The 27207-nt window shown below is 35.4% G+C and overlaps 3 protein-coding genes across 5 annotated transcripts; 1 reads left to right on the top strand and 2 right to left on the bottom strand.

The window, feature by feature from the left end:
- Positions 1-329: 329 nt before the first annotated feature.
- LOC138132418 (alpha-N-acetylglucosaminidase-like) lies at positions 330-3440 on the bottom strand. The gene is made up of 14 exons (XM_069049894.1): positions 3254-3440; positions 3047-3207; positions 2594-2991; positions 2380-2541; positions 2207-2336; positions 2012-2157; positions 1873-1957; positions 1673-1822; positions 1406-1621; positions 1268-1354; positions 1008-1198; positions 743-957; positions 521-691; positions 330-467 (listed from the first exon to the last, which is right to left on the bottom strand). Exons 1-14 carry the CDS (start codon positions 3333-3335, stop codon positions 391-393), a joined length of 2271 nt encoding a protein of 756 aa, XP_068905995.1. The 5' UTR covers positions 3336-3440; the 3' UTR covers positions 330-390.
- Positions 3441-6062: 2622 nt separating this feature from the next.
- LOC138132420 (tigger transposable element-derived protein 1-like) lies at positions 6063-8624 on the bottom strand. 3 transcript variants are annotated; one of them, XM_069049896.1, is made up of 3 exons: positions 8314-8624; positions 6270-8258; positions 6063-6205 (listed from the first exon to the last, which is right to left on the bottom strand). In XM_069049896.1, exon 2 carries the CDS (start codon positions 8097-8099, stop codon positions 6306-6308), a length of 1794 nt encoding a protein of 597 aa, XP_068905997.1. In that variant the 5' UTR covers positions 8100-8258; positions 8314-8624; the 3' UTR covers positions 6063-6205; positions 6270-6305. The 3 variants fall into 3 exon arrangements, with proteins under 3 accessions (XP_068905997.1, XP_068905998.1, XP_068905999.1); XM_069049897.1 differs by having other exon boundaries at positions 6063-6223; XM_069049898.1 differs by lacking the exon at positions 8314-8624 and having other exon boundaries at positions 6270-8307.
- Positions 8625-10743: 2119 nt separating this feature from the next.
- On the top strand, positions 10744-12871 carry l(2)dtl (lethal-(2)-denticleless). The gene is made up of 2 exons (XM_069051163.1): positions 10744-10900; positions 10953-12871. The coding sequence occupies exons 1-2, from the start codon at positions 10858-10860 to the stop codon at positions 12716-12718; spliced, it is 1809 nt and encodes a 602-aa protein (XP_068907264.1). The 5' UTR covers positions 10744-10857; the 3' UTR covers positions 12719-12871.
- Positions 12872-27207: the final 14336 nt, after the last annotated feature.

Below are 27207 nucleotides of genomic sequence, written 5' to 3' on the forward strand. Positions count from 1 at the left end.
TTTCTAGATTTCAGATATCTTTTTCAATCGTCTTCAATTTGAAGATTCATCTTGAATTGAAATTCGTATTAATTACTACTTGGTCAAACTATTCAAAAATAAATGTATCTTCTGCTTCACAATCAGACCAAATCCTCTCTTATCTCTCGCTCAGAGAGGTGTCGAAGATCTTGCAAAATAAAATCTGTTGAAACTAAGTCAGTCTTGGAGGAGGATACGTTGACACCACAATGTGTTTTTCTTATTACAGTACCGATTTTATATACTAGTAACAGAATAATACACCAAATCAAAACCGTCTTGTACAATAATTATCAAATGAATAAACGTTTTTTGAATGCTTGAAATATTTTTATTGTTTCTTTTTTCTGTTACATTGTTGTGTTATTTTTAATAATTCTTACGTGAGGACTTGAATATTGGACTCCATTTATCATGTATATTACGTGCAATTTGTATAGTGTCTCCTGAAATATTTTCACATTAGCACTTTTAATTAATTTGTTTGTAGTTTTCTTACCAGTGGGTTCAGTAGGAAACTCGGTTTGGTCAACTGTGAACGGCTGCTCCAATTCAGTAAACATCTGATTGTTAATATATGACTGATCAAACGTCTCTCCATTAAGTAGAGTGTTGTTAGCATAATCAAGAAACATTTTCCACCGTGGATAAAAAAAGTTCGACACCACTCCTGCGTTTGTTTTAATTTAACCACACTATTTTGATTATTATATGATATTACCTGACCACTGTTTAGTAGCATAGTCTAAGATTTCTCCTCGAGGCCCCCACAGTGTAATCTGGTTTTTAGCGTTCTGCTCAAACTGCATTTCTTCATTGCTGTCTGCTGCCGCATCTTTCGCTGACTGTACCCAACGTCCCAACAAAAACGCTTCATTTGTTGCCAAAATTCGCTCCAGATCGGTTAATAAATCCAAAAATGTTACACTGTAATAACTAGTAATTTTCTAAGTAGTAGAATTGTTACGATCAGATTTGCAACATACTCAAAACTGTGGACATCACCTACAGTGTACGAATCAACAATTCCGGTGTAAAACTCGTCGCCGTAAACTTGAAGAACTTGTCTCGTCACGTCGACTAAGTCGTGCAGATAACCAGGACTATTTTGCAAGTTGTCAGATGCTGCTAGCAAAGAAGTCCAAGCATCTAGTAAGTCCTCCATGGGGTACCAATTCTGCAAGACAATTCTTTTATTCAACAAAAAAAAAGCAGCAAAAACATTATTTTTTTTTAATAACAATACCTGAATTAATAACTGAAAATTTGGCGACTTTGCTATAACGAATTGTCCCATTATTCTGTAACTTTCACTAAAATCGTAGATCGTTCTCTGAAATAAAAGTGTAATAACAAAATCTTCCACGATTTGCAAGAGTATTACTTGTAGAATTCGCCAAGCATTTTTTGCGTTGTCATCCGAAGAACCATACCTTCTTGTTGTATAACTTTCGATCCATTCGGTTAAATTGACTGGAGCCGTTCTCCAAGCAGACTCAGTCATCAATTCATAAATCACATAATTTTGATTTATTCCCTCGGGTGTTAGACCCGTTCCAATCATAGTACTGTTCTCGGCTTGTCTTGCAGTTCTTGGGCCCTGAAAACTCGATTCAGTAAATCAATTAAAAGTTCTTAAACGCTCTTTTACGTAATTGACCATGGTAGATGAGCCGAACATGCCTAATGTGCCTCCAAAATTGTGCAGCATACACCAAATAAATGGTTGTCCAAAATATTGCTCGAGGTTTTGATATTGGGGCGAGCGTTCGGACTGCAGGTCCAGAACTATCATTTTTCCCTTAAAAGATGCGTTTGAATAACTTCGTGTTGCAAAAAGCTTTAACTTACTATTGGAACAGAAGTTAGAATAGATTTAGCTCTTTCTAGTGTCCAAAAATCAAACTCGTTTACAAACATCCAGTTTTGCATCAGCCTGGAATGAGAGATGAGTTAGCAGATAGTGTAGAAATGTGTGCGTTTAAGTAACCATATAGCTTCAGAATCTGCGTCAGTCATTGCTTTGTAAATAGATTTGCCGACATTTTCCAAATAGGTTAAATCACCAGATGTTGGTCTGTTTTCGTTGAAACTGTCACAACTGTAAACGTGATCAGTTCCAAATTCTGATATTTGCTGCAAATTTAGTTTTGTTGTAATTTAGTAACAAAAGAAGTGATCTTACTTCTGCTACAAATGCGGTTCCAATTTCGTTGAAAAGATTTTCGGTGGGATCCAAAAAATAAGGACAACAATGTTCGTCGCTAAATCCGTTCCAAGCACCCATCATGTCCATCTTTGCGTCAGGATATAGACTAGAAGAACATGTAGTGTTGTTTACTTGAAAAAAATATTTACCTTCTGAAAGCTCTAGGGAGATGACCTGCGAAAGCTGGAAGAACCGGGATCATCCCAAAATTTCTCATTCGTTCCAGAATCTGCTTTTGCAAAACTATAGACCTGTCGTGCCAAGCACTCGAAAGAGGTCCACCCCATCCTCTCATATTTCCCATCCTCAGCCTTCAAAACTGATGTCAGTTAACACTCTCAACGTTCGACGACTGTTAATTACCAAGCCAAGAAAGCAGGTCCAGTAAAGTGTTCGTCGATATCTTCACGGGTCAGATTGAATTTTTGGTAAACGCGATCCCAAATTGCTTCTTGACCATTGAAGGCTAGAACCAAATTGAACCCATTCAAAGCTATCCAGTCGATGTGTTTTTCCCACTGGTTCCAGTCCCACCACACGAAACTGTAACTGGTTGTGCACACGTTCTGATAGTAACGAAATCTGTCGTTGAAGGGGACGGTTACGTCGACATCTGGTAGCTCCTCTGGCAGATTTAACTGAGAAGCTTCCCATGAGATATGGCTATTGCAAAAATACTTCAGGTAGTGGTTGAAACCAGCTGCTGCAGCTACTCCTGTGGTCCCAGTTATTTGAATTATTCCACTCGCGAGTTTTTCAAGCTGGTGGAAATTACCAATAGGATATTTTTGGAAATTTTTATGTTGTTGAACTCACTCGAAACACATCGTTCAGATCATTATTTCCCAAATCTGGATCGACTTTTACATCAAACAAAGACGCTTCCGCTGGGAGTGTTCTCGAAATTAAATCTTGAACGGTAGTTGCTTGTGTTTCCGGGGTTGATTTAGGCTTAATATGGTTTAGTGTTGAGAACACTATAAAAAAAAATGTTTACCTGCCGATTTACCAAAAGACACTTACTCTTATTATGTGGTGTGGACTCGAAACATAAAACATTTAAAATAAAAAGGTTTAAAACAAATATTGTCACTTTGATAATCATTATGTATCCTCAAATATACGTGCACACAATAATTTACTTCCTACACCTGTTTAACTTTTAAATTACACTTTTGACTCGATTTTATTCACATAACTAGAGTAAGTACTTTGTTTTGATTGATAAGACCATCAAAAGGGTACTTTATTATTGATACCACTTAAATACCTATTATCAAACAATGGATTGATGAGAGTTTGAAATAAACATTCAACTAATAGTTATTTAAGATATAAGTGTAAAAAGTTATCGTTTATTGCACGAACGGGTTTAAAATACGACCGAGGTACGAGGGAGTATTTTAAAGGATGTGAGTGCAACAATAGTTATTTATGTATTAAGGGCATAATCAGGAGGGCCATAATCGACAATTATGCCCGTGGTACATACAACGTTTTATTCTACAGAGTGTCGCAAAATTAACGTATTCCAAGACGGGGGTCTTGTAGGGAAAAATCTCAGGAATCTCGAAAAAATAAAATAAAAAATATAGGGGAGGTCTTTACAAAGATATATGAGTCTGAAAGTTCAAACTTTCTTGAAAAAACAGCTTTATCTCGAAAAAATAAAAGTTTTATTTTTCCAATTTTTGTTCAAAAGGGAAGTACAACATAGCTAGAATATTAATTAGGTACTTTTGAACAAATATTGGCAACTTTGATATTTTTTTCAAAGTGACAGCAATTTTTTTTAAACATTTTTACATAGTCAACAGGATGTCCCCTACTAAGCCCCGAACTTGGAATACGATAATTTTAAGACACCCTGTATTTTATAATTTCTAAAAGATTCAGACAAATATTTAGTACTCCTTAAAGGAAATCAACTAAAAGTTGTGTCCATTTGTGTCCATGCAAATTTAGTTAGCTATTTTGATGTTGTTAGGGTTACTGTGTATATAATGTATGATTATTTTTAATCAAATAATGTTTGATACCATTGTTTGAATAATTAAACCAACCGTTGCTTGGCAGATTTTTGACAAATCTGTGCCATAAAGGCCAATCTATGCCCTCATTTGGGGGCGTATAAAGACGATTATTGACTAAAATAGAATAATGGAACTTTTTACACGTATGTCTTGCAACATTTTATCTACGATCGTAAGATCATCGCGGTTTCAACATAAATTTGTATAAAATAATTATCATTGATTCCATATTTTATGAATAACCAAAGTCGTTCGAGAACCACGTCGTTTAGCAACCTACTTCTAAACAATGTTTCCAACAAATTGTATTGTTGTATTCTGACAGTTCTGTGCCATAAAAGCGTGCCCTAAAAGTTTTATGGCACGATTCCGTCAGTTCACTAAACGTCAACTTCGACGATTTTTAGTCCAAAAAGTGCCTACTTTTTACACGATCGTAGATAAACACTTTTATATAATGAATTATTTATTTATTTGGTGATTTCACGGAACCTTTTCTTAAGATTTTATTTTACTTAAAAATGTCATACATTTTTGTTTTCTTAAAGTACAAATTAAATGCTAGAACTGAGAAAACATTATTTTTATCATTTCAACACAAGTAGATTATAATTAAATAATTAGGATTCAACTAGAAAATCAATTTAGCCTCTCCACTACTACAGTGTTTTATGTGTTGCCTATAGTCAATTTATCCTAAGATACAGGAAAGTGGTGGTCAGTTTTCCAATTAGTTCCACCAGATGGAACTATTAAGAGAAATAACATTACAAGAACATTACAAAACATTGTCAGTGTATGGTGTCACTGTAAATTAAGTTATGCAAAAGTAAAAAATCAAAAATAATGGACACCTAAACATTCAAAAATGTATTTAAAATGTTCAAATTGTCCACCATTATTCTAACCATGCCATGTAAAACCATTTAACAATAGTTATTCTTTGTTTCAAGCTTAAATCCATAGGTAAACAGCTTAAAAAGAAATAGGTAATGACAAATGATGACATTTGAGAAAGTCAAAAAAGAAGAAGAAATCCTTGTATCCTATGAATTGAAAATGTTATAAATAGTAAGCAACGTTGTAACCACGGTTGTAACTCTTATTTCATTCGATAAAGTCACTAGATAGTATATTCGTCCTTGAATAGTGCCATCTATTAGTGCGCAGCGTAAAAAAAGTTGCCACCACTTTCGTGGGCGCACTGTATATGGATTTTTGAAAAGACGTACTTTTTAATTAAATAAAACCAGTTTTTCCATTAACAAGAAATCTTTATTCAGCACACAATTTACTTATAATAGTTATTTTTTATGCAACTGTAAGTGAAACGAGCACTTCACGCACGTAAAGAGGCCGCAAAATCCAATTTCGCGGCCGTTGCTTTTAACGACGGCTGTTTGTACGTATGTACATATTTTTTAACTCTGTAGGATTACCTACCCGAAACTGAAACATCACTTTTACTACAATTCTCTTCCGACCTTTTAACGATTATTTACAAAATGAATGGTTTTATTTATGTCATTTCCGTAGCCGAATTTATACGTATTTATTGACAGTGAAGTAAATTTTTCTCTCGAAACGTTAAGAATGATTTCGCGGCCTTGATATACAAATAACTATTTTGTGCAACCGCACGTGAACGAGCATTTCGCGTATCTACTAAAACAAGCCGCAAAATCCAATTTCGCGGTCGCTGCTTTTAACGTCATTTTAATGTTTGATACAAACCAGAGTTTCCATGTAAGACTGGCGTTTAGATTTTTCGGGTAGGTATGAAATCAGAAACTGCAGAATTTATAATAATAAGTACTTTTGTTGTTTTCTTTTTTTGGTTAATACATATGTATTTAATATAAAAGAACGAATAACAAGCAATTTTCGTTGTCTTCGGTGGTTGAATTCCTGGGAAACTCCGCGAATACTGCAACCGCGGACACTGAAACAACGATGCATCCTTTTACAACAAAACGTAAAAAATGTATGAACTGAATACCTATTACCTTGACACGTGAGACGTGAATATTACCTCTATACTTCTATAGGATGGATGCCGGAGATAAGGAAAGCAACTCGCAATCGCTAATATCGATTTCTTCCTCCTTCGTGTTTATTTGATTGCGACTCGATGAAGGGTGTGATGGTGGCGATCTCTCCCTCTTGAACAACTCCGTCAGCGTCAGCATTTTTTGCCGCGATTTCCATCGAATTTCTTTCAATAGCTCCGCGTAAGGACGAAATGCGTCCTCAAGTTGGTCTTTAAACTTGACGCTGCGCTCCATTGAGGGATCCGCTTCCAGAAATTCTTTGGTGGCCTGTTCGAATATTGGCGCCCACTTCTTCAGTACTTCCACGCTGAGAGGGCGAATTTTCGGAGCGGCTTCATCATGGTCGCTGTCGCTATCTGTATTGTCGTTCATAGCTGCAACAACCAACTCTTCATTGGAAGGTTCGACTGCGCGTCGCATTAAAATTTCGTCAATGTCCTTCTCCTGTATGGTATCAAAACCGTCCTCGCCAATGCGTTGTGCCAAACCCATGATAGTTGCCACACTCTTTTTTATCTGAGCGTCGACACCTCTAAACCCTTGAAAATTAATAACACACTGTGGCCAAACCTTTTCCCAACAATTGTTAATTGTAGCCTGAGAAACTCTCTCCCAGGCCACTTTTACATAGTCTATCACGTCGAGGATGGTGAAGAGCTTCCAAAAATCGATCATCGTGGATCTGGGATTCGCATCCAAATGTTGGCACGCGTTGCGGTACACCTCGTGAATGTAGTAACTTTTAAAAGCCTTAATAACCCCCTGACCCAGTGGTTGAAGCGATTTAACTTGAGACGTGGTCGGAGGTATGAAGAGGACTTCCACATTTGGGTGGGCATTTTCAAGGTCTTGCCGAACGTGAACACGCGCACTATCCAAAATAAGCAGAACCTTGAACGGGGAACGTTTCCGTTCAAGATATTTTTCTACCTCAGGGATGAAGTGGTTGTTGAACCAGTCCCAAAAAATCTCGCCGCTCATCCAAGCTTTGAGGTTCCACTTCCAAATGACTGGCAGGTGGTTCAGATTTTTTCCTTTCAAGGCTCGCGGGTTTTGACTCTTGTACACCATCAGAGGTTTACACTTGAAGTCGCCTTCAGCGTTCGCACAGAAGAGCATGGTGGCACGATCTTTAAAGCCCGACTCTTTGGCGACACCCGTGCGTTTGTTTATTTGTTTGTAAAAAAAACTTGTTTCATTCGCGTTAAATACTTGCGCAGGCATGTAATTTTTCTTTTTGATGATTTTAGACAAGAGTTTCACAAATGCGTCAGCTGGATCTGTCTGACTGTGAAGATTCAAGTTCTTGAGGCCGTATCTGGTTTTAAAACGATTGAGCCAGGTAGTACTAGCACTGAATGTCTTCACATTTTCTTGGTATTGAGTCACATGCTCGTAAATTTGTTTGGCTTTGCGCCTTATGGCAGCGGTGTTTATTGTACTTTCGTTTCTTGCTATCGTCTCGACTACCCACAGGTTAAGCCGCTTTTCCATTTTCTCCATTGCTTCGTCACTACCACTTCGCAGTCGCACCACTGGAGCCACTTTACCATTTGCCGACGCAAATTTGCTCCAAGTTCTGCGGATGTGGTCTTCCTTCTGGCGGATCGAACGAATGGTCGATTCGTTCACTTTAAATAGTCTGCCCACGGCCGCCACCGTATTGCCAGAACGAAGCAAATTAAGCACACGAACTTTATTGTCTAAGCTCATCACGACGCGCGAACGCTTAAGACCTCGTGGCACAACCCTCTGATTAGTATTACCCCTACGTCTTGTTTCCATTACAGCGTAAAACGGATACAATCGACAACTACTTAACGAACTCTTGGTTTCGTATTTCTCTCTTTCGCAGTCACTCGCGCCTTTTCGCGGATTACCTAACTAGTAATTAAGTAAAAAAGCCACCATTTAAATCTTTACCAGCTTTTCTCTTCATCACCCCTTTAATACATAAAGTTCATTAATACATAATTCATTCTAGAATATGAAAAGTCACCTTTCCTACAACACCCGTCAAAGTCGATGCTGCAAGCTCAACACGTCCGCCATTTCTTTAACGCTAACTGGTTCCGTCCGCATGGTCGTCGCACTTTCAGTTAATTAGCTATTAGTCCGCGCTTCAATTTGCCTTCACGTTGATTACTGTCCGACTAGGCTAGGTTCGATAATAAAACACTGATTGTGAGAACACGTGGAATGTGATTAGAACAACACGGGGACTTGTTGAAATAACGGAAACCGCGAGAAGACCGCAACTTGCCTTGCTGGAATGCGCGTTGCAGCTGTCTGAGATAGCTCTTTTCCGCGCATGGCCGCGGATAGGCGTGAACCGTGAACACAGCGAGAGTAAAACGCGCCAAATGCGGTACAGCGAAAGCGCGAGAAATTTGAACATTGTTGCTACGATCCTGCACATTTTTGACTAAGTCTTTCTTTACTCTCTGCTATTTTTAACACTATTTCTTTTTATACCCTGTTTATCTCTACATACATACGAGTATACCTCCACAGGATCACAGGTTTTACTTGTTTTTTTTTTGGTTTTTTGCATTTAGGATTCAATAAATAAATCGCTATAATTATGTCTCAAAAATTACTAGAACATATTTTCAATTCCCAAGGCGGAAAACAATGCAAAATATTTTTTGATAGGTTTTTAATTATGTATTTATTATTATTATTGATTTAAATTGTTGCTGAGGCAAACCTATTTAGCAACTTAATGGTTGTATAATTCTGTATATTGGACAATTGTGTACTGATTTATTCCTGCGTTTTGTCATATTGCTTCTTAAAAGCACAGACATTAGCGTTGTTAACGACTGTGTTATCTAATTTGTTCCAGGTTTCAAATGCGCGGTTTGTTAGGAAATATTGTAGAAAAGATGTCTTAAATTTCTCTTTCTTAAGCTTGTATTGGTGTCCTCGTAGTCGGGGGTCCGTTTACATGTCTATGAACTCCGAGGTGTCACCTGGCCATATATTGTGTGTTAATCTATATATCTGGATCATATCTGCTCTATCATATTTACATATTTACATTAAAATGCTTAATAGGTATCTAGAGAATGTATGTACCGTTCTTATTCTACCACATCAGGATTAGAAACAACTAAATAAAATAAAAAGGAAAATAAATCGACATCTTTTAATATTTAATTAAAATTAAAATTGGTTGCTTTATTTTTTTCTAACAGAAGAATCGTCTGTGGCAACCAGGAGGATATATTATGTAAACATTTAACAATGCTTTGTTGAAACGAACGTTTGAACACTACTTTTTCCATTTCTTCTACATCTTGATGAAATCGCCATCTTCCTTTTCATTGACAGCACAAAGATTTTTGGGCAATATAGTTCATGTGTGCAAATGAAAAATTAATTCTTATATAGGCTCACATTACTTGTTAAGTTCTAGAATTTTTGTAGCAATTCTTTTTTCTGATAACATTTTGTAACCAATAGTTTTATTAAAGCAAAGAAAATATTTGGTAACGGTTTTAAATGGTGTCGATGCTTCTCTTGGAGAAACATTTTGAATCTCACATTGATTTATAAATGCTGGCCCCAAAAAATACCTTCTTCGTGTTAAATAAATTTGAGTATTTATCTGTTTTTATCTAACACCGCATTAGAGATTCATTATTACCTAAAAACAGTAAAGACACATCAATACATAAATGTTGCAGGGAAATGTACTTTTTAAGGCTAATGGTGTTATTAAACGTTGAGATATTTGTAAATTACATTAGTAGTTTATTTAACGAGTTTGTGTGTAAATTGGGCCTTTTTTGGGATAAGTGGGCCAGTTTAAAACGCGAGTGAAACGAGCGTTTTAAAGGCTCACGAATGCCAAAAGAAGCCCAATTTACACATGAACGAGTTGAATACAACGTTTTTTTGTTCGACGAGACCCTTAAAGGCTCCAATTCACTTAAAATCTTTAAAATTAGCTTGACGTTTCGTTTTGACAAGTTGTGACATTTATCAAAATCACAAAATCCGTTCACACAGAAGAAAATTCTCAAATTCTGATAGTGTCGAACAAAAAAATATTTTTTCATCAATAATGACGATAATAAATTGATCATTTTGGATTTTTGAATGTATTTTTTCTGAAGCTTTCTATTCTGGAATGTTGTCGAGCTAATTATTTGTCCTGCAGAGGGCGCCGTAACCACACTTTTAACATTTTCTCGCATTCAAAGACGCCCCATATATTGTCCAATTCCAGTAATTAATAATTATTTGCGTTCTTAATTAACTATAAAACAATAACAAATATTAGTGTATTGGTTTTTATATTCAATAATTACAGGTTTCTGTACAGAACCCGTTATTTGTCAACATTTATCTACTATTGCTATTCTTTTTCCTCCAACTAACTTGCATGCGAAAACAGAGATAACGAATATAACGTGTGAGTGTAAATTCCACTGTTTTGACACAATTGTCAGTTCCCGCTCTAACCTAACATCCGACAAACATCAACAGGGCATTTAACCGGAGCCAATTTCGTGATTTTTTTAACAAGTTGACCATGAGCAGTTGCAGAAAATTATTTGAACAGCAAAACGGATTTGGTAAATATTTTAATTGATAAATCGGATCTTTAAATAACTAACGTAATCGTAGCACGATGGAAATGTTACGACGACATCATCAAGAGACTTCGCTGCCCGAAGGAAGAAGAATACACCCAACTGTTACCCTCAGAAGACGTGATTTGCGATACACCAATATTCGCCTGTAAGTTTGCACAACAAAAAGGCAACGAAACCTTCCTAGCTCTAGCCAACGAAGACGGTAAATTGGCAATACACGACACCACGAAAAAACAAGAACCGTACGGTATTCGCGCACATAACAACGCGATTTTCGATTTGGCCTGGATGTTCGAGAATATGAAAATTGTCACAGCTTCAGGTGATCACACAGCTAAACTTTTCGATGTCGCTAATTCAGACGTCAGAGAGATTAAAGCGTTTTACGGACACACTCGTTCAGTCAAAACGATCGCGTTTCGCAAAGACGATCCCAGCGTTTTTGCAACGGGGGGCAGAGACGGGAATATTATAGTTTGGGACACGCGGACGGACATGGGTAGTTTCATAGGGAAGGTAGACCGGACAATTTTCAATTCACATAATACCACAGCTCCACCGAGTAAAACGCGGCGAAAATGCGTCTGTATGAGCCCGTCCAGGGGTTCCAGTGCCAAATCTGTGACAGGTTTGGTATTTCAAGACGACAATACTTTGATTTCTTGCGGGGCGGGCGATGGGGTTATCAAGATTTGGGACTTGCGAAAGAATTATTTGTTTTATAAGCACGAACCCATACCGAAAAATAAGATCCCATATGGAGGGTCCACTACGAAAAATGGTTTCAGCAGTTTGATCATCGATAAGGATTGTGTTAAGCTGTACGCGAATTGTTTGGATAACACTATCTACAGCTATAACGTAGGCACCTGTAATCCTGTACCAATTATGAAATACACAGGGCACCAGAACAGTACTTTTTACATCAAATCCTCCCTCAGTAGGGACGGATCTTACTTAGTTAGCGGAAGTAGCGATGAAAACGCTTATGTGTGGAATACAAAACAGTCGCGCCCTCTGGTGAGGCTGACTGGACACGTCGCTGAGGTCACCTGCGTGGCTTGGTGCGAACGGGGCGACATCACTTTGGTCACGTGTTCAGACGACATGTCCCACAGGATCTGGCGAATAGGGCCGGAAGATCTGCCCGAAAACTGGGAGGTCGTGGGAAGAGGAAAGGCCGAAGTCCTTCCGCTCGCGCCCGCACAGTCTAAACTCAAACGCCTCGGCGAAGAAACAGTCGCGCTCCCCAAGAAAGTGATAGTATCTTGCAAGAGATGCGACAATCCCTCGACGAACGATTTCTGCCAAAACTGTTGCAGCGCGTCGAAACGAAAACACGAAGAAGAGATCAGCAACGAGAACAAGAGGCTCCACACGGATCTGGGGCCTCGCCGCTTGTTCCACAATTTGACGGACAACGGAAGTAGCAACAGCGAATTGTCGACCATTGTGGAAGAAGAATCGGAGAAGAAATCTCATCAACCGCCGACTCTCAACTTACCGAATTTCGTACTGGATGGCGTCGCTCCGCATTTGAATATTTCACCGCCGAAGCAGAAAGATCAAGACTGGTTGACCAAGTTTAGGATTCAGAGGAAATTTAGGCGGGATTTCCTCGACGCTTCCGCTTCGGCGCCTCCGAAAGTAGCTAAATTGAATTCGACACCAAAAAAATGTTCCTCACCTCAAAGTCCCATTTTGAGGTTTTTTAAAGTTAAGTGTGAAGGGCATTCGTGCTCGAGTAAGACTCCCGGATCTAGTGTGTTAATGTCAAGCCCTCAGTCGAGTCAGTGATGATACAATGTAATATTTGCAACTCTTGTAATCTCATATTTTAAGACTTTCGTATATATTAGGAATAGTCATGTAACTATTTGTTTTTTGAAAACTTTATTATAAACTGTTTTGTCATTGTTTTGACTTCAAAATAAAAAGTATTATTTTTTAGTGTTTTTTCATATATAATTTTATATCCTTATGTATTTTCGCAGATATTCTAAGTCTTGTACACTGTTAAGTGGCTTTTGTATTGGTAAGAGTTTCAGATAAATTGTTCTCCGCAATTGCTCTGTATTATTGTTAAAGGTTGAATAAAAGTGATACCTACTTATGTTATTTAAAAATAAAGCATTTATCTGAAGAACAACGATTCTAAAGAGATGACAAAACGTAGAGTACCTTCTTTCAATTAATTGATTTAACGCCATTTTTTATAAATATAATCCGTTCTTTCATGATGATTGATGACTTAATAATCACAACCTTGATAAAAAAAAGTTATCAACGTGATACGTGAACAACGAAACGCGGTGTTTTAGTGCAATTCATAAAATTTTTATGTAAATATCTAAATGTTATTAAAGAACTGTCACTTTCCCACCATAAAGTAAGTTCAAGCATATACAGCACATGTACAGTATGTAGTTGTTTTCAATGACACACGTCAATGTAATTTTTAATATCTTGTAGCAGATTGTATAGTGGGGAGCACGGAATTTCGGGCAGCAATTTATATGTCATTTAAAAAAACCAATGTAGTCTAAGCTTTATTGTCACAAATGTCAAAATAATTAATTTTGACTGAACTTCAAAATAAATTGTCACAATTATGCACAATTAGTTTACGTTTTAGTAACTAATTTCCAAAAGACTGTTCAGTTTTCAGAAAATCACATCTAAGCACTTGCAACTTTTCAGGATTGATGAATGCAATTTGTCAAAATAACATGTGACAATAGTAGATATTAAAATGAGGTTATTAATATACTCAATTTCTTATAAATGTACATCTAAGCAAGCCATGAAAATCTGATTTTCTATTGGTATTAAAGCTAAAGCTAGTGACTTTGACTTTCAAAGTTGCTTGCTCTGCGCGAACCCGATTTGCCTAATTTTTCAGTTTTTGTCCATTTTAACATTGCTGATTTCAAAAGCACTGTTACGTCTTTTTACTGATTAAATTAAAGTAATTCTTTTGTTTTTGTCTTTGTATTTTTACCAAATAAAGATTTATTGGACATGACCTTCATAAATGTGACTTTTGTAATGTAACTAAATTAAAGGTGCTTTTACAAATCACAGCTCACTTGATGACAATTTATATGAAATCAATTATACGTCTAGCACCTAGGTAAAGCCTATTTGACATCTTATATCAGTCAAATTTCAATTCTGTTCTAAATTCCGTGCTCCCAATAGTACCTACGTCGCTTTTTAATTAAAATACTTTGACAATTCTTCAGATATATTTTTTCCGTCTCGTCCTACACTTCCTGTTTCACGAAGTATTTGACAGTTGATGAAGCTAAGCCATACGTTAACTAAAACAATATCTTGTGACAGCCCAAATATACTTGGTCACACGGTAGAACAAACATACTACGTAGGTACTATACAGGATATTTCAAGTGATAGTGAGCCCGACAGAATTAAAATACAACCCACAATACATTTACAAAGTTAATGTGGCTCTTTTAAATATCGTATTGTTTTAAAATGAAAGTATGAATCTATGATGGCTTTGCAATAATTTTATTTGTCACAACTGACATTTACAAAAAATTAAAATACGACGACTAAAATGTACCTACTATTCCGGACACGGAATCTTGGCCAACATTTCTAAAAAAAGATGTAAACCAATCATTAGTGTCATTAATAAATGACAGTTATTAAAAATCACTTTGAAGTTTTTCTTGTGACATCAAAAAAGCAGGGAAATGGCATTATCGAGTCCAAAGCTGGGTTATATTCGAACGATGAGAAAAGAGACATGAAGTAAGACTAAAAAACTCTTTTTTTACAATTTCATTTACTTCACCAAGCAAATAACGTTCATGTCAAAATTTACGAAATAGCTAACTACGTTTTATACAGGGTTATTATAAATGATTGTAGTCGAAGTAGGCCATGCCCATGTTATTACATTATTGCCGCTTTCATGTGAACTGTCAGTTTTGTCGCTGTTACTGTGATTTTTTAGGTGAAAAATGCGATGATGAGATTGTTATTTATTTTTGTTAAATTAACGATTGAATCCAGAAATATTGAGTTGTTTTGCACCCAGTTTAACTCCCGTGTGTGAACGGTGTGTACTCAGTTATTTACATCATTTTGATGTTTTTTATGTGGAGCGGCAACCATAAATTTTACATTCAATTTTCACGCCTACTTCGACTACAATCATTTAGAATAACCCTGTATTTTTTAAATCAAAAAACAAATACCCTTTGTAAGAGTATTGTGGGTTGCATTTTGAATTCCGTCGGGCTCATTATCACTCGTGAAATACCCTGTATATGCCTCTTTAGGACACAATGCTTCTTAACTTTGACATTAACCTAATTTTTATGAACGATAAAACGTTGGAAAATGTGCATAATCAGAAAGGCAGTAATATCATTTTGACAAAATATGTCCCATCTTACTGTAATTTCTCACGATATCTGCTCGTATGGGGCAAGGAAATACCTGTCATGGTTGTTTGATGGTTAATCTTAATTATATTCAAGTTGTTCGTGGAAGCATGGACCTACGTATCCGTATTGAAAAACGGTTTTCGTTTAGAGTGAGGCGAAATGTAAGAGCACAAATTAAAAATGTTCATGCGTACAGAGTTTTCAATTAACGAGTTAATCAAAGTGGAGAAGTTTCTGAGTTATTAATATTTTTGTAAAAACACAACTTTTGAAAAATTGGATTGTTCTTTTAGTACTTTTTTTAATTTAATTTTTTATCTCGATAATGAATTTCTCCTACTCCTAAGGAGCTATTTTGTTACCAAACACTTTTATTAGTTTAAAAGAAGCATGTTTAAAACTGATCAACATAGTGATGATTGATGAACGATGACCGACAGGTCAACCTTTGGTAACGTTTGCACCGCAGGTAGCATAAACACTTAAGTACACATCATCCAAAATATAATCAGTTCTTTCGAAATATAAAAAATTACGGTCTTCTCAGAAACACCCAGATTTGGAATGTAAGATATAAACATTTCTCTAGATAGACACTAGATTTTTAAAGACCTAAACGATTCTTTATCGAAAAAGAAACTCTAGGATGATTTCTAGGGGTGACTATTACGATCCTTTATGAATATAATTATAAAAGCTTCACTTTCTGAGAAATTGAAATATAGTTATGATAAAAAGGAGTAATGGTACAAAACCTGACAAAAGTAGCGTTAATGTGTCGTCAAGTTAATAGATATTAATGTTGGATTGTTGTCTGGAGCGAGTTCCACATGACACTCCATGGGGAGACTTTAAGCCGCTCATTACGCGGATGTAAACCACCTGGTCTCGTGTCGAACTGAATCCGTAAATTAGGCTCAACATTGACAACTCGACACCTTCCATACTTCTGCTGGATTAAAGTACGCGTCTCTGCAGCAATAACAATGTCTTCTTTTTGCATAAAACATCTACGTTCCCAATTTGTGCGTGTAAACGTAAAAATGAAGAGAAACCTCGTAGGAACGCAGCGGTACCGAAGCCAATGAATCGGTTAGATAATTTACGACAGTACCATAAAGTTGGGCACGTCTCTAACAATGTGGCTAATAAAAATAGGGCAGATGTCACTCAAAGGTTTTTTTCGATTTTACCACTTTGTGTTTTATTTATTACCTACGCGAGTTTTTCGGTGAGAGAGAGAGAGCGATTTGAATTGTCGGGGAAGTGGAAGTGTTTCTCGATAACAAGTTGTGGAACTGTGTGTACAGTTTGCAGAACAAAAGGACATCGTTAGTAAAGTTGGTGCAACTGGACGGAAAGGGCCATAATTGGATATCGGAGACGTGAGGTAGACAGGAATGGTCATTTAAAAATAACAGGCACGTATTGGAGTTTCCTTGTTTAGGACCACTGGTAGTAATTGTATCAAAGAATAAATTAACTCTTTTGCACTTCACAATTTCCATATCTACAAAGAAGCGTAGGATTTCATTAGTATCTTGTAACTGACAAGAAAAATTAAACCAGGTCAGCAAAATAAAAAGACGGTAAAATAGTTGTAACAGCTTGTAAAGGTATTTTTTCGTAGAAAAACGTGGACAACTAAAGAAATAAATCGATATCTCTAGACCAGTTACGCCCACTTTTATTTTTGCTTCTTTTGATTTAACAGATGTGAACCCAAAATCTCTCTCAAACGTCCACTTAAGTAGAAAAACATATTTGTTCAAACATCATCATCAATCATGTCAAAATAAACTGGAAAGAGTAATTGTTGCATTTCGTTATTTATTCGTTGAATAACGAGTTGATTAGTTACTGAGCATAGCTTTTGAATGACATCTATTACTATTTGTTATTAACATTAGATACTGTTAAATTCTTATAAAAGAAGTTTTTTGAAATCTTTTGGGTTAAAGAAGTAAGTAAGTCTTTTTTTGTTATACATACCTATTACTTAAATAAATATATTCTGATGTAATTTACGCAACAAGTGCATAAAATAGTACTTTTTTTTACAAATGAGAAGATTGACCGCAGAGCCGCAGGCGAGTGCGGTAATTCTATGAGTTAGGCATAAGTTCTAGACAATATTTTTGCTACGACTGTCTCCAATTAGAAAAACAATTAATATGAAAACAAAAACTAGAATTTGACGGCTGTAAAGCCAAAATCGTCAGAGAACTTCATTTGTTTCCAATTCACTGTTATGATTCTCTTATTTATATTTTTAATGCTTTTTACTTTTTTGCGCTATTACCATAAACAGATGTTTTTTTACTGTACTGTGCTGTCAAATGTGACTGCACTGTGCTGTCTATAAAAATTTCCTGTTGCCAATTTCATAATAAAACCACAGCATACTCTAATTCCGAATTTATTTCAAGGCATGGTATTTACTGTTTTGTACAGTATCAGCAAAAATAATCCACAAAAATAGTTACATTTTATGGGGTGCACTAACCTCCCCTTTTGACTCGACAAATTGCAAAAAAAAAAATTGTTTCGTAAAAAAGTAATGAAATAGCTCACCCTCCATTTCATATTTATTTTTATTGTAGTTCGCGATATCGGTATGTTTGGTGATGTCTGGGTTAGACGAGCGTGTTTTTCCACTTATTGAATCAATTATTGTCCGCTAAGGGTTGGCAACAACGTTAGCAAGTTGTACACTGAAAACCCCGAAAACAAAGAAAAACTCAACCGTGTGTTTAACGAAAACTGCTGACGGCTGTATCCTCTGTAACCAACCGAAAAAACTCCCACCGACCACGTTCATTAATTATTTTTTCTTTACAAGGCAGATAATCAAATTAATTACAAGAGAAAATAACTTTCTCACCCCCCGATTCTCTCCAATCATACAAAAAAGTAAGCACGTTTTGAAAACAGTTGACACGCGGCTCAAACAACACACTGTCGGGTTATATAACAACTATCCACGTTTCGGTTCTTGTTACCCTCATTGTTACTACGGGCTAAATCTAAATAAATAGCAAATAATTACGAGATGAACCGGGATTGGGGGAACTCCCGTGGAGATAAGCCGGTGAAAACGTGAATCGAATTTCTCGTATCGGATTCAGTGGCGTGACGACGGCAGTGGCGTGCCTGGCAATGTTCCATCTAGCAAGTCAACAAAAACATGCAGAAAAAAATATAAATATAAATATTTTTATCTCCAGATGCAGTGGGTGTTCAGCGCCATTTTGCAATATGGCCGCAAGACTTGTATACAAAATAAATAACGTGCTGAGTGTACATTATTTAACACACTTTAACTGGTTCAAAGCGTTCGCAAAGCTCACTATTATTATTTTATAAATGGACTTTTCAGTTTCATTATTGGGGATAAGAGGATTTTTCCGTGATTGCTTTAAAAATTGACACGTAGATGACAAGGCCGTTTGCATTGTCAGTAAAAATCGACTTTTCGGCTTACATTGTGAGACCGACTCTGCAATTTTATGTTATTGTGTTAGGTGGCCTGGTCTGGACTTAGGTTGCATGCGCTGAAAAGGTAATAATTAACAAAAGCGACACCGAACAACGCCACGTGTTTTCTTGTAATCTCCGTGGCCAATGCGAAATGTCACTAAGTAGAAATAAATGGAGGTGTTTGTTGTTCGGACTTTGTGTTTCGCCGACGACACCGAAATTTAACGAGACGTCTTAATCTGATGTACGAAAAATCACAAGTTCTCCACAGTTTGTAATTTCAAATCGGCATTCACTAACGGATTCCTAATGCCGGACCCAACAACTGTTACACGTTCACGGAAAGTAATGCCATTTTACGACCCACTATTTTCTGTTGTGGAAATCAATAAAAAATAACATAAACTCATAATTATGCTGCGTAAACCAACAATGTTTTATTACACATAAAATTCTACTGTAAATCAGCTTGACTTATGTCCGTTTCAGGGAAAAGCCATTAACAATTCATAACCATTCCAAAACACTTAATTTACCTGCTAAATTATGTACAAAAGTACGATTCACACAATATTTATTCTTCTCTACGTGGTGGTTTTCTTATTGTCTCAACATTATGGTTTTGGTAGTTGCCACATTAAAAGAACTGCCACTTCCCGTATCCTATCAAGGAGATTTATAGTGGCATAACCATAAAACAATTGTTATTATGCCGTATTATTTAACGTTAAAGATCATGTAAAGATATGTCTAATTTTATTTAAATATATAGATCCTTAAATCACTGGAATTGTAAATAGCGTCGTTATTCTTGGAGCCACGAAGAAATACAAATATAATCACTTTTTTTTATTATCTTGAGATGCAAGTAATGAATGTATTTAGTAGATACTAAAAATAGAATATTACGAACACTTATTCAGTTTTTCAAAAAAAAAAACTGTTCAGTCATTCAAATAGGTATTTTATAATATTGTATTTTTTGAATTTAATATTTTTTTTAATATTCATAATCCTAAAAATATTTTTCGGTATATTAGGTTTGCTTTTGTGAATGTATCGGGTGTTCATTTAAATTTCTCCTCAAGGTTAACGTTGAAGAGTCGATTGTGAACGCACCATGGTTGTGGTTGCGGATCACTGTTTAAATCTAACCTCAATTTTTGCGTTGTCTGCAGATTGACAAGTGGTGCGTTCACAATCGACTCTTCAACGGCAACTTTGAGGATAAATTTAAATGAACAGCAAATAGTTTTGTTAACAATTTTCGCTGGCATAAAATTACCAGGGCAGATTGTTGCCAGAGAAGGTATTTTTGTGTTTGTTAAAGTTGTTGGAAGAAGGTTGAATTTTGATGCCTATTTTTGTTTTTATTACCTATCATTAAGCACATATTTATAATCTGTTTCAAAATCAAAAATCCACCAACAGTGGATTCTACCTCGAAAATACAACCGACAACGTCGCCGACTTTTGTTTTTAGTGTGTCTGCAAGTGTCAGAAAAAGTGGGGTTATGAGAGAAAACTGTTGGACAGTCGTTTTGGTCGTAGTTCATCGTGTTTTTTATTCTCATATTATTATTTCACTCAAAAAGTAGCTAAAACCTTTTTGTACATAATAATTATTTTGTGTTTCGTAAATAAACTCAACAGTTCAATGTCAAATTTTGGCGGGAGGTTAAGCCAACCCCAAAAAAATTAAACTTTTTCTAGGGATTTCTTTTTTCTGCCAACATAATTCAACAGGTGGTGGATCAATAATTTATAACGGGTGACTACTAAAATTTTCACTTAGAGTTGGCTATGGATCATTCTTTGTTTTCCGTTGCACCTTAGACACTGACAAGTTTGACATTTCAATAAATGTTTTTTCTCTTAATTTGGTTATGTTTCAATTGTACTGACTGACATTTGTCGTTCGTTCTTGCGTGTGTCTAAACTAACAGAAAAAAATAAAAACTCGTTCAAAGCCAACTCCAAGTGAAAATTTTAAGAGTCACCCGTTATTTATAGCAAATTAAATAACTGACACACTCGATATTTATAAACATTACTTCTAATTTAAGAGTAGAATACATAATGAGGTCAATCCATATATTAGTCTCTCATTGACTGGAAGTGATAATCAATAACCAATATCTGACCTAAATGAACAGATTTTCATGAATGAAGAACACTAAAAACTTAACATTATTATGTGGTCCAGTTCCTATTGCTTATTAGCTATATGAGTAAATGTTATAGAATCAATATAATTAAAAAAAATTATTAACGGAAAGGGGCAAACAACTAAAATAAATATTTTGTGAATTTATTTCAGAAGGTATAAGAGAACACCCTGTATGTGCAATGGTGCTGTAAGAATATTACAAATTGTTGTTTGTTAACTATGATTAGGTAAAGTACGAAGTAATATGACAATGGCATTGTTACATAATCCAAATATATTTTTTTCGGATGTATTCGGAGTTGGTAGCATTGTGTGCCATTTAAGTCGTAATTGAAGTATAGTGCAGTATATCTATTAGAAAAATTAGTATATAATAGACCCGCATCCGAGATGTACAAACACGCACAATCTTCATCAAATTGTGCAGTGAAGTAGGAACTTCCTTTAAAACGCGACACCCTCGCTGTTAAGTCATTAACTGTTCAAATGGTATATTTTCAAAACACCCCTATTTATTTTAATTATTTTTTTTTGTTTCAGACAATAACTGGAGTTGTGATGGTGGTGGCTGCGTACTCGTATTCATAAAGTTTAAAATAGATTTGTCACGAAGGTCTGCTTTCATCTATCACGCCGGCGACTCTATGACGAATTATCTCACCCCAAAACCCGGCAGCAAATGTCATGGAAATTCAAAAAAATATTTGCGATGATTGAGAGGTTTCCAGGACAAATATTTCGAAACAGTCGGAGCCCAACAACAAACAGCATATTGAAATGTCTGACTTGTCTTCGAAAATAAAGAGCGGCCTAGTTTTGGCCGTTCTCCGCCCCCGAGCGGTCCTTTCAAAGACATTTGCTTTATGTAAAAACAATATTCTTGTCCCTTGACAGATCTATTAAACCCCCAAGTTTAATTTTGGCACTTGAGACCGGCCGTTCAGGTACCTACGAAATTCAGAACTGCCCTCGACGAAATTAACGATATTGGTTTAAATTGCCGAGATGAGGGTCATTTGATTCATTCATAATTCGTGATATTTCCATCGGAGCAAACAGAATTCATGTTTAATTCAAAGGACCCGCATGATCCAGCTCTTCTCACGATATTTTGACTTGCGTTAGGACCTATGTTTGTATGAATGGCTCTCATTTTGTACCAATTTAAGAAATCCAACCGATAATTGTGGAGATTGTTTGCGTCACATCTGCTCACAGTTAACAGGAAATGCCCCGTTCAACAAAAACCAATAATCTTTTCTGGCACGAGTTCTGTCAGAAAGCGTGTTACATCTTTGTTATTACGTGTTGCGACTTCGTTCAGGTACCTGAACCTCATTGTTCGCAAATCCTTTTATTTTTTCCGAACGTTTTGTCTCTTGATTTAACACATCCGACTTTTGCGACACAAAATGTGACACAGGGAGGCCCGAAACATTTGTCGCTTCCAAAGTAACTAATTTTATGATTTTTTTCCTTCCATAAAATATCTCCTACAATCCAAAATAGTTTTTCATTTATTTATCATGATACAGATTTTCCATTGACAAAACAAAGTTGCATTCCACGAAAATCAATTCTATGATATTTGAGAATGACAGACGGCAGGTGTCGTGAAGCCAATCAAATAAAATTAAATCACTAACACCAACTTTAGTACAATTTTCTTTTTTACCAACATAATAGGTACAACAGGTGCTGGTTTTTTGATAAAAACAGATATATTGATCTATTAAAAATCAAAAATTCATCAACACTGCTTCTACCTCGAAAACACAACCGACAACCTCGCCAACGTTTGTTTTTAGTGTGTTTGTTTGAAAGTGTCGGACTGTCGGAAAAAAGTGGGGTTATGAAAGGAAACTGTTGATAGTTGTTTTGGTCGTAGTTCATCGTGTTTTTTTATTCTCATTTTATTATTTCACTCCAAAGGTATGATACGATAGCTATAATTATAACAGCCATGGCTTATAATTTGATACTTGTGACAAACCGAATGTCAAATTTTGGCAGAACGTTGGGCAACCCAAAAAAATGAAACTTATTCTAGGGATTTCTTTTTTTCTATCAACATAATTCAACAGATGGTGGATTTTTTATTTTGAAACAGATTATAGTCGTTTTCAATAACATCCGTGCTGTCAATATGACAGTATGTGAGTATGTTGGCATCATTTGCTGTTGCAGTTTTGCAGTTTTGAATTTTCTAATTTGCCAATTTACGTTGACGCGGCAAATTGACAAATTCAAATTATTATCTATCATTTCCGACAAATTAGTCTGATTCGGATTCCGAGGATGACTTAGTTTAACCATGTTTTACACCATGTTGAAGATTGAGTTCTTGTTTGTTGTTGATGTTTCACGAAATATACATTTTCTTTTATCATAACTTCAATTTCTTGTTTGACATTTTTTTTAACTAGGATTTGCCTCTGAATACTGGTTATGAATTTGTGTGTATAATCTGCTGACACTGACAGTACGGATTTCGTTGAAAACGAAACTCGTAGTCTTTCATCACTCGCTAACGCTCGTGTTGAAATATACTTGTTCAGTAAAGTATCACCTTTCACACTTGTTACATAATAACTATGTACTACGGTATATTTTGTAGAACCCTCAAATCTAAATTGCTTTTTTTCTCCTATACCAGTGTGATATTGACATGCATTCTCATGATGCGGGCTTATTTTTGGAAACAGTGTATTAATTTTAAAATTTGGGCTGTCGTTTGTTTCCTTGAAACCTTTTGACCGAAAGCAGCAAGATCAGTATCAATCGTTAGAAGGTTTTTTGTTATGTAGAAGCAATAAATTAGCAAGACGTTTTCTTTTGTGCGACTAATATACCTGCTGAAAACTTCTGTGTAGTGATTTATATTATTTTAAATATTAATTAACACGGCCAAAATAAAATTCCCATGAAAGCATGAGAAACTACAGATTGTCTAATTAAATGAAGCCAACAAATGAGATGAAAGGTTCCGTAACGTACCTGTATCTCATCCATTTGGTTAATCCCGACTTCCTGTTGATGTGTTTTGTGTAAACATAAAAGTGACAGTGTCCCCGGCCTCGTATAACTCCACATAACTTATGTTGATACAAGATGAACAACATGTTTGAGTCTATTCCAACCAAAATATTTACTTCAAACTTTAGAGATGATGAGTTCCAATGACGGACCAATTAGTGATTTTTTTCCGTTACTCTCACTTTCAGTTTAATTGGCGTACGACATTCCAAACGCAACAACCTCCCAGTTGTAAAGTTAATTGTTGACTTTCTAAACAAATAGTTGGGTCTGTGTAAATTTACGATTTGTTTTTATTGCCGGTAGAATTGTGTTGTCTTGTTGAAGACGGTTAGAAGCTAAATGGAGGCTGGCCACCATTTATGACAGGTTTCTCTCTTGGAGCAATAACTTTTATTGCATTGCTGGATTTTCAATAAAATCGAACCTCGTGTAGTGGATTTTATTATAATTTATGGTGGTGGTATTAGAGTGACCGCATGCGGTCAAGGAATTGTGAGCTTTTTCAAGAATCGTCTGGGCTTTGTCCGATCTGACCCATTTTCGGTCCCGATCTGGTTCATTGTAAACAGCATAATATTTTCGTACCCAATTTCGTCGACCCACCCTGCACACATTTCCCATAATCCAACCGATTTTACCACAACAAGTTCTTAAATGAAGTGTGAACGAGTGCTTTTTTTATGGAATCACCCTCATTTCCGATCGATTAAATTCAAAGTTTGGGAACCACCGCACGGTTCGTTTTTATTTGGACGCATTTGCAGTCTGCTGGTGTTAAACAATCGTGAAATCAGGATCGCGATTTTTGTTGATTTCAACAATACGCCTAGAGGTTGGGCGCGTTTTATACTCGACGACTTTATTCAATTTATTTCCTAATTATGAGCGGACAATAAATTTTATAATATGATGGTTTATATGGCGGTTTCAGCGTCTCTTATATATAAAGAACGCAATAAACTGATAATAAAATCACACAGGAGTCGGATGTCAATTAGATGTTGAACCGGAGAAGCTAAACAGCTGTCCGAGTACACTCAACAACCCCACTGAAGTCACCAAATAAGGGCTGTTAGGTGATTTCAGACGTCCCTGCGGAGCCAATAACTATAAATATTATACACAAATTGAAACACGATATGGCTCGAATTTCCTTACGTATCATCAGATACACCAAGTTAAAATTCTCGTTTCATTCTATAACGTTACATTTACAAAGAACATTTTACTCGCTGCATGTAACTATGACTCATTTATCACTTAATTTTTATGGGCAACCATAAAAATTTATATAAATATTTTTTAAATTAATAAATAACTTATCCATACGTCTAAATAAAATTATATGCCTGTTATTTTGATATTTAAACAAATTTTCGACCTTTTTGGGTTACTTACGCGATACAAAAGACATTTTAACAGTTTTTAGAATTTTTGTGTGTCTCTCTGGTTTCTGTTTGATTCCACATAACTCAAAAATTAATGAATCGATGTTCTTGAAACAAAGTTTGTTAAAAAGAGAACATTTCTGATTGTTTTTTCCATTTTACTCCATTACTCTATACTTGACGAGTGAAAGCTGTGCAGTAATGAAAAATTAGGACCGAGTAGGTATATGCGGCGTAGCGAGCTCGCTTACTTCTCTTCTCTCGTCTCATTTTTTTTTTGTTGCAAACCTAAGCGTTGGAAGTCAATTATTACTTTAATTTGTTAGGTTTGATAAGTTAAGAATTAATCAGGAAATTAATCTTATACTTAGATTTAAAGTTTGAATTAACTTATCTGGTCCTCTTTTCTAAAACAATTGTGTTAAAGCATTTCACCAATGATACATTGCTTTTAATTTGTCTTTGTCTGAGGAAGATATCAAAGGTTCTTCTTGAGTATAAGAAAGATGATAGGACCGATTAGGTATTAATTATTGACAAATTTCAAGCTATATATTTTGATGATGATAAGTTCATTAATCATTATCACTTCCACTGATGTTGTTTACATGGATTTCTATATACCTACAGGGTGTTTTTAAATGCTAATACAAAAAAAAAGACTGGTAATAGGTAAGGATGACTAGAACTCATACACCAAAAAATATCTAACAAAAGTCTTTTCGTTTTCGAGATAAAAATAAATTAAATTTTGGTTAAAATTGTCTGTAGGTACGCTACTGAATTAAAAATGTAATTGGGGTTGTCAAGCAACAATAATAATTTTGTTGTATTTTTGTTGATAGCATTGTCGGGTTGCTATGGTTTAACTTATTATTTACTATTGTTGTGTCTGTGACGTAAGTAGAATATGCATGGACAGGGTTAGTTTATCCCTACAGTTTTAGATTAAAAAAAAAGGTTTTCTGGACTCTTTAGAATCTCCAGATGACCCAGTTTTTTCTTGTACTACCACATAATAAAACATCCTGTAGATTTTGCTAAGGCATAATAAAATTTGTTTTATCTATTTTATCCTATTAGTTTTTACATTTTTATACATTTCTTGTTTCATACTGTTTTGTTTCAGATTGTAATGATACTGACAACGTCTCAGGGGTTCGTACAAGGACCACCGTTGTTTACAATATTTTGGTCTATGACACTGTAGTAAATTTGGATGTTGATTTTATATTAAATACTGATGATATAAGAATCTGCGATATAATTTACACAACTAATAATTATTTATCGCTTCGTAATACATATTTTAAATAAAGTTTCATTCAATGACCTGCCGTTTTCCGTGAAAAAGAATATGACATTATTCAGTAGGTATAAGGTCTTATGCTGTGATGGGATTTTTTTATTCTGATGAAGGGCTGTATTGAATATATCGATACATTTTAGGGTTTTTGTAAATGACCATAGAAATTAAAAAAATACATTAAAAAGAATGAAATCCACAACATAAGAGAATAATAATGAAATATCCGGATGTAGGTATCTTTTCTTTTTACATGAAGAAACCTTTGTATAGGTCCAGGGTATATAATTTATTCGCAAGTTATTTAGTTTTCAATATTCAAACATTGAAGAAAAATTAGAATTAGCAGGATTTGATTTTCTTTTAATGACATAAAGAAACCTCTACGCCATTAAATCAAGTGAAAATGAGAAATCAACCATTGCTTTTATTCTCTTTTAAAAGTCTGTTTTAAAAAATAAACTAAAAGTGATGAAGTTTTC

The sequence above is a fragment of the Tenebrio molitor genome, chromosome 6, assembly GCF_963966145.1.
Source record: "Tenebrio molitor chromosome 6, icTenMoli1.1, whole genome shotgun sequence".
NCBI classification, from domain to species: domain Eukaryota; kingdom Metazoa; phylum Arthropoda; class Insecta; order Coleoptera; family Tenebrionidae; genus Tenebrio; species Tenebrio molitor.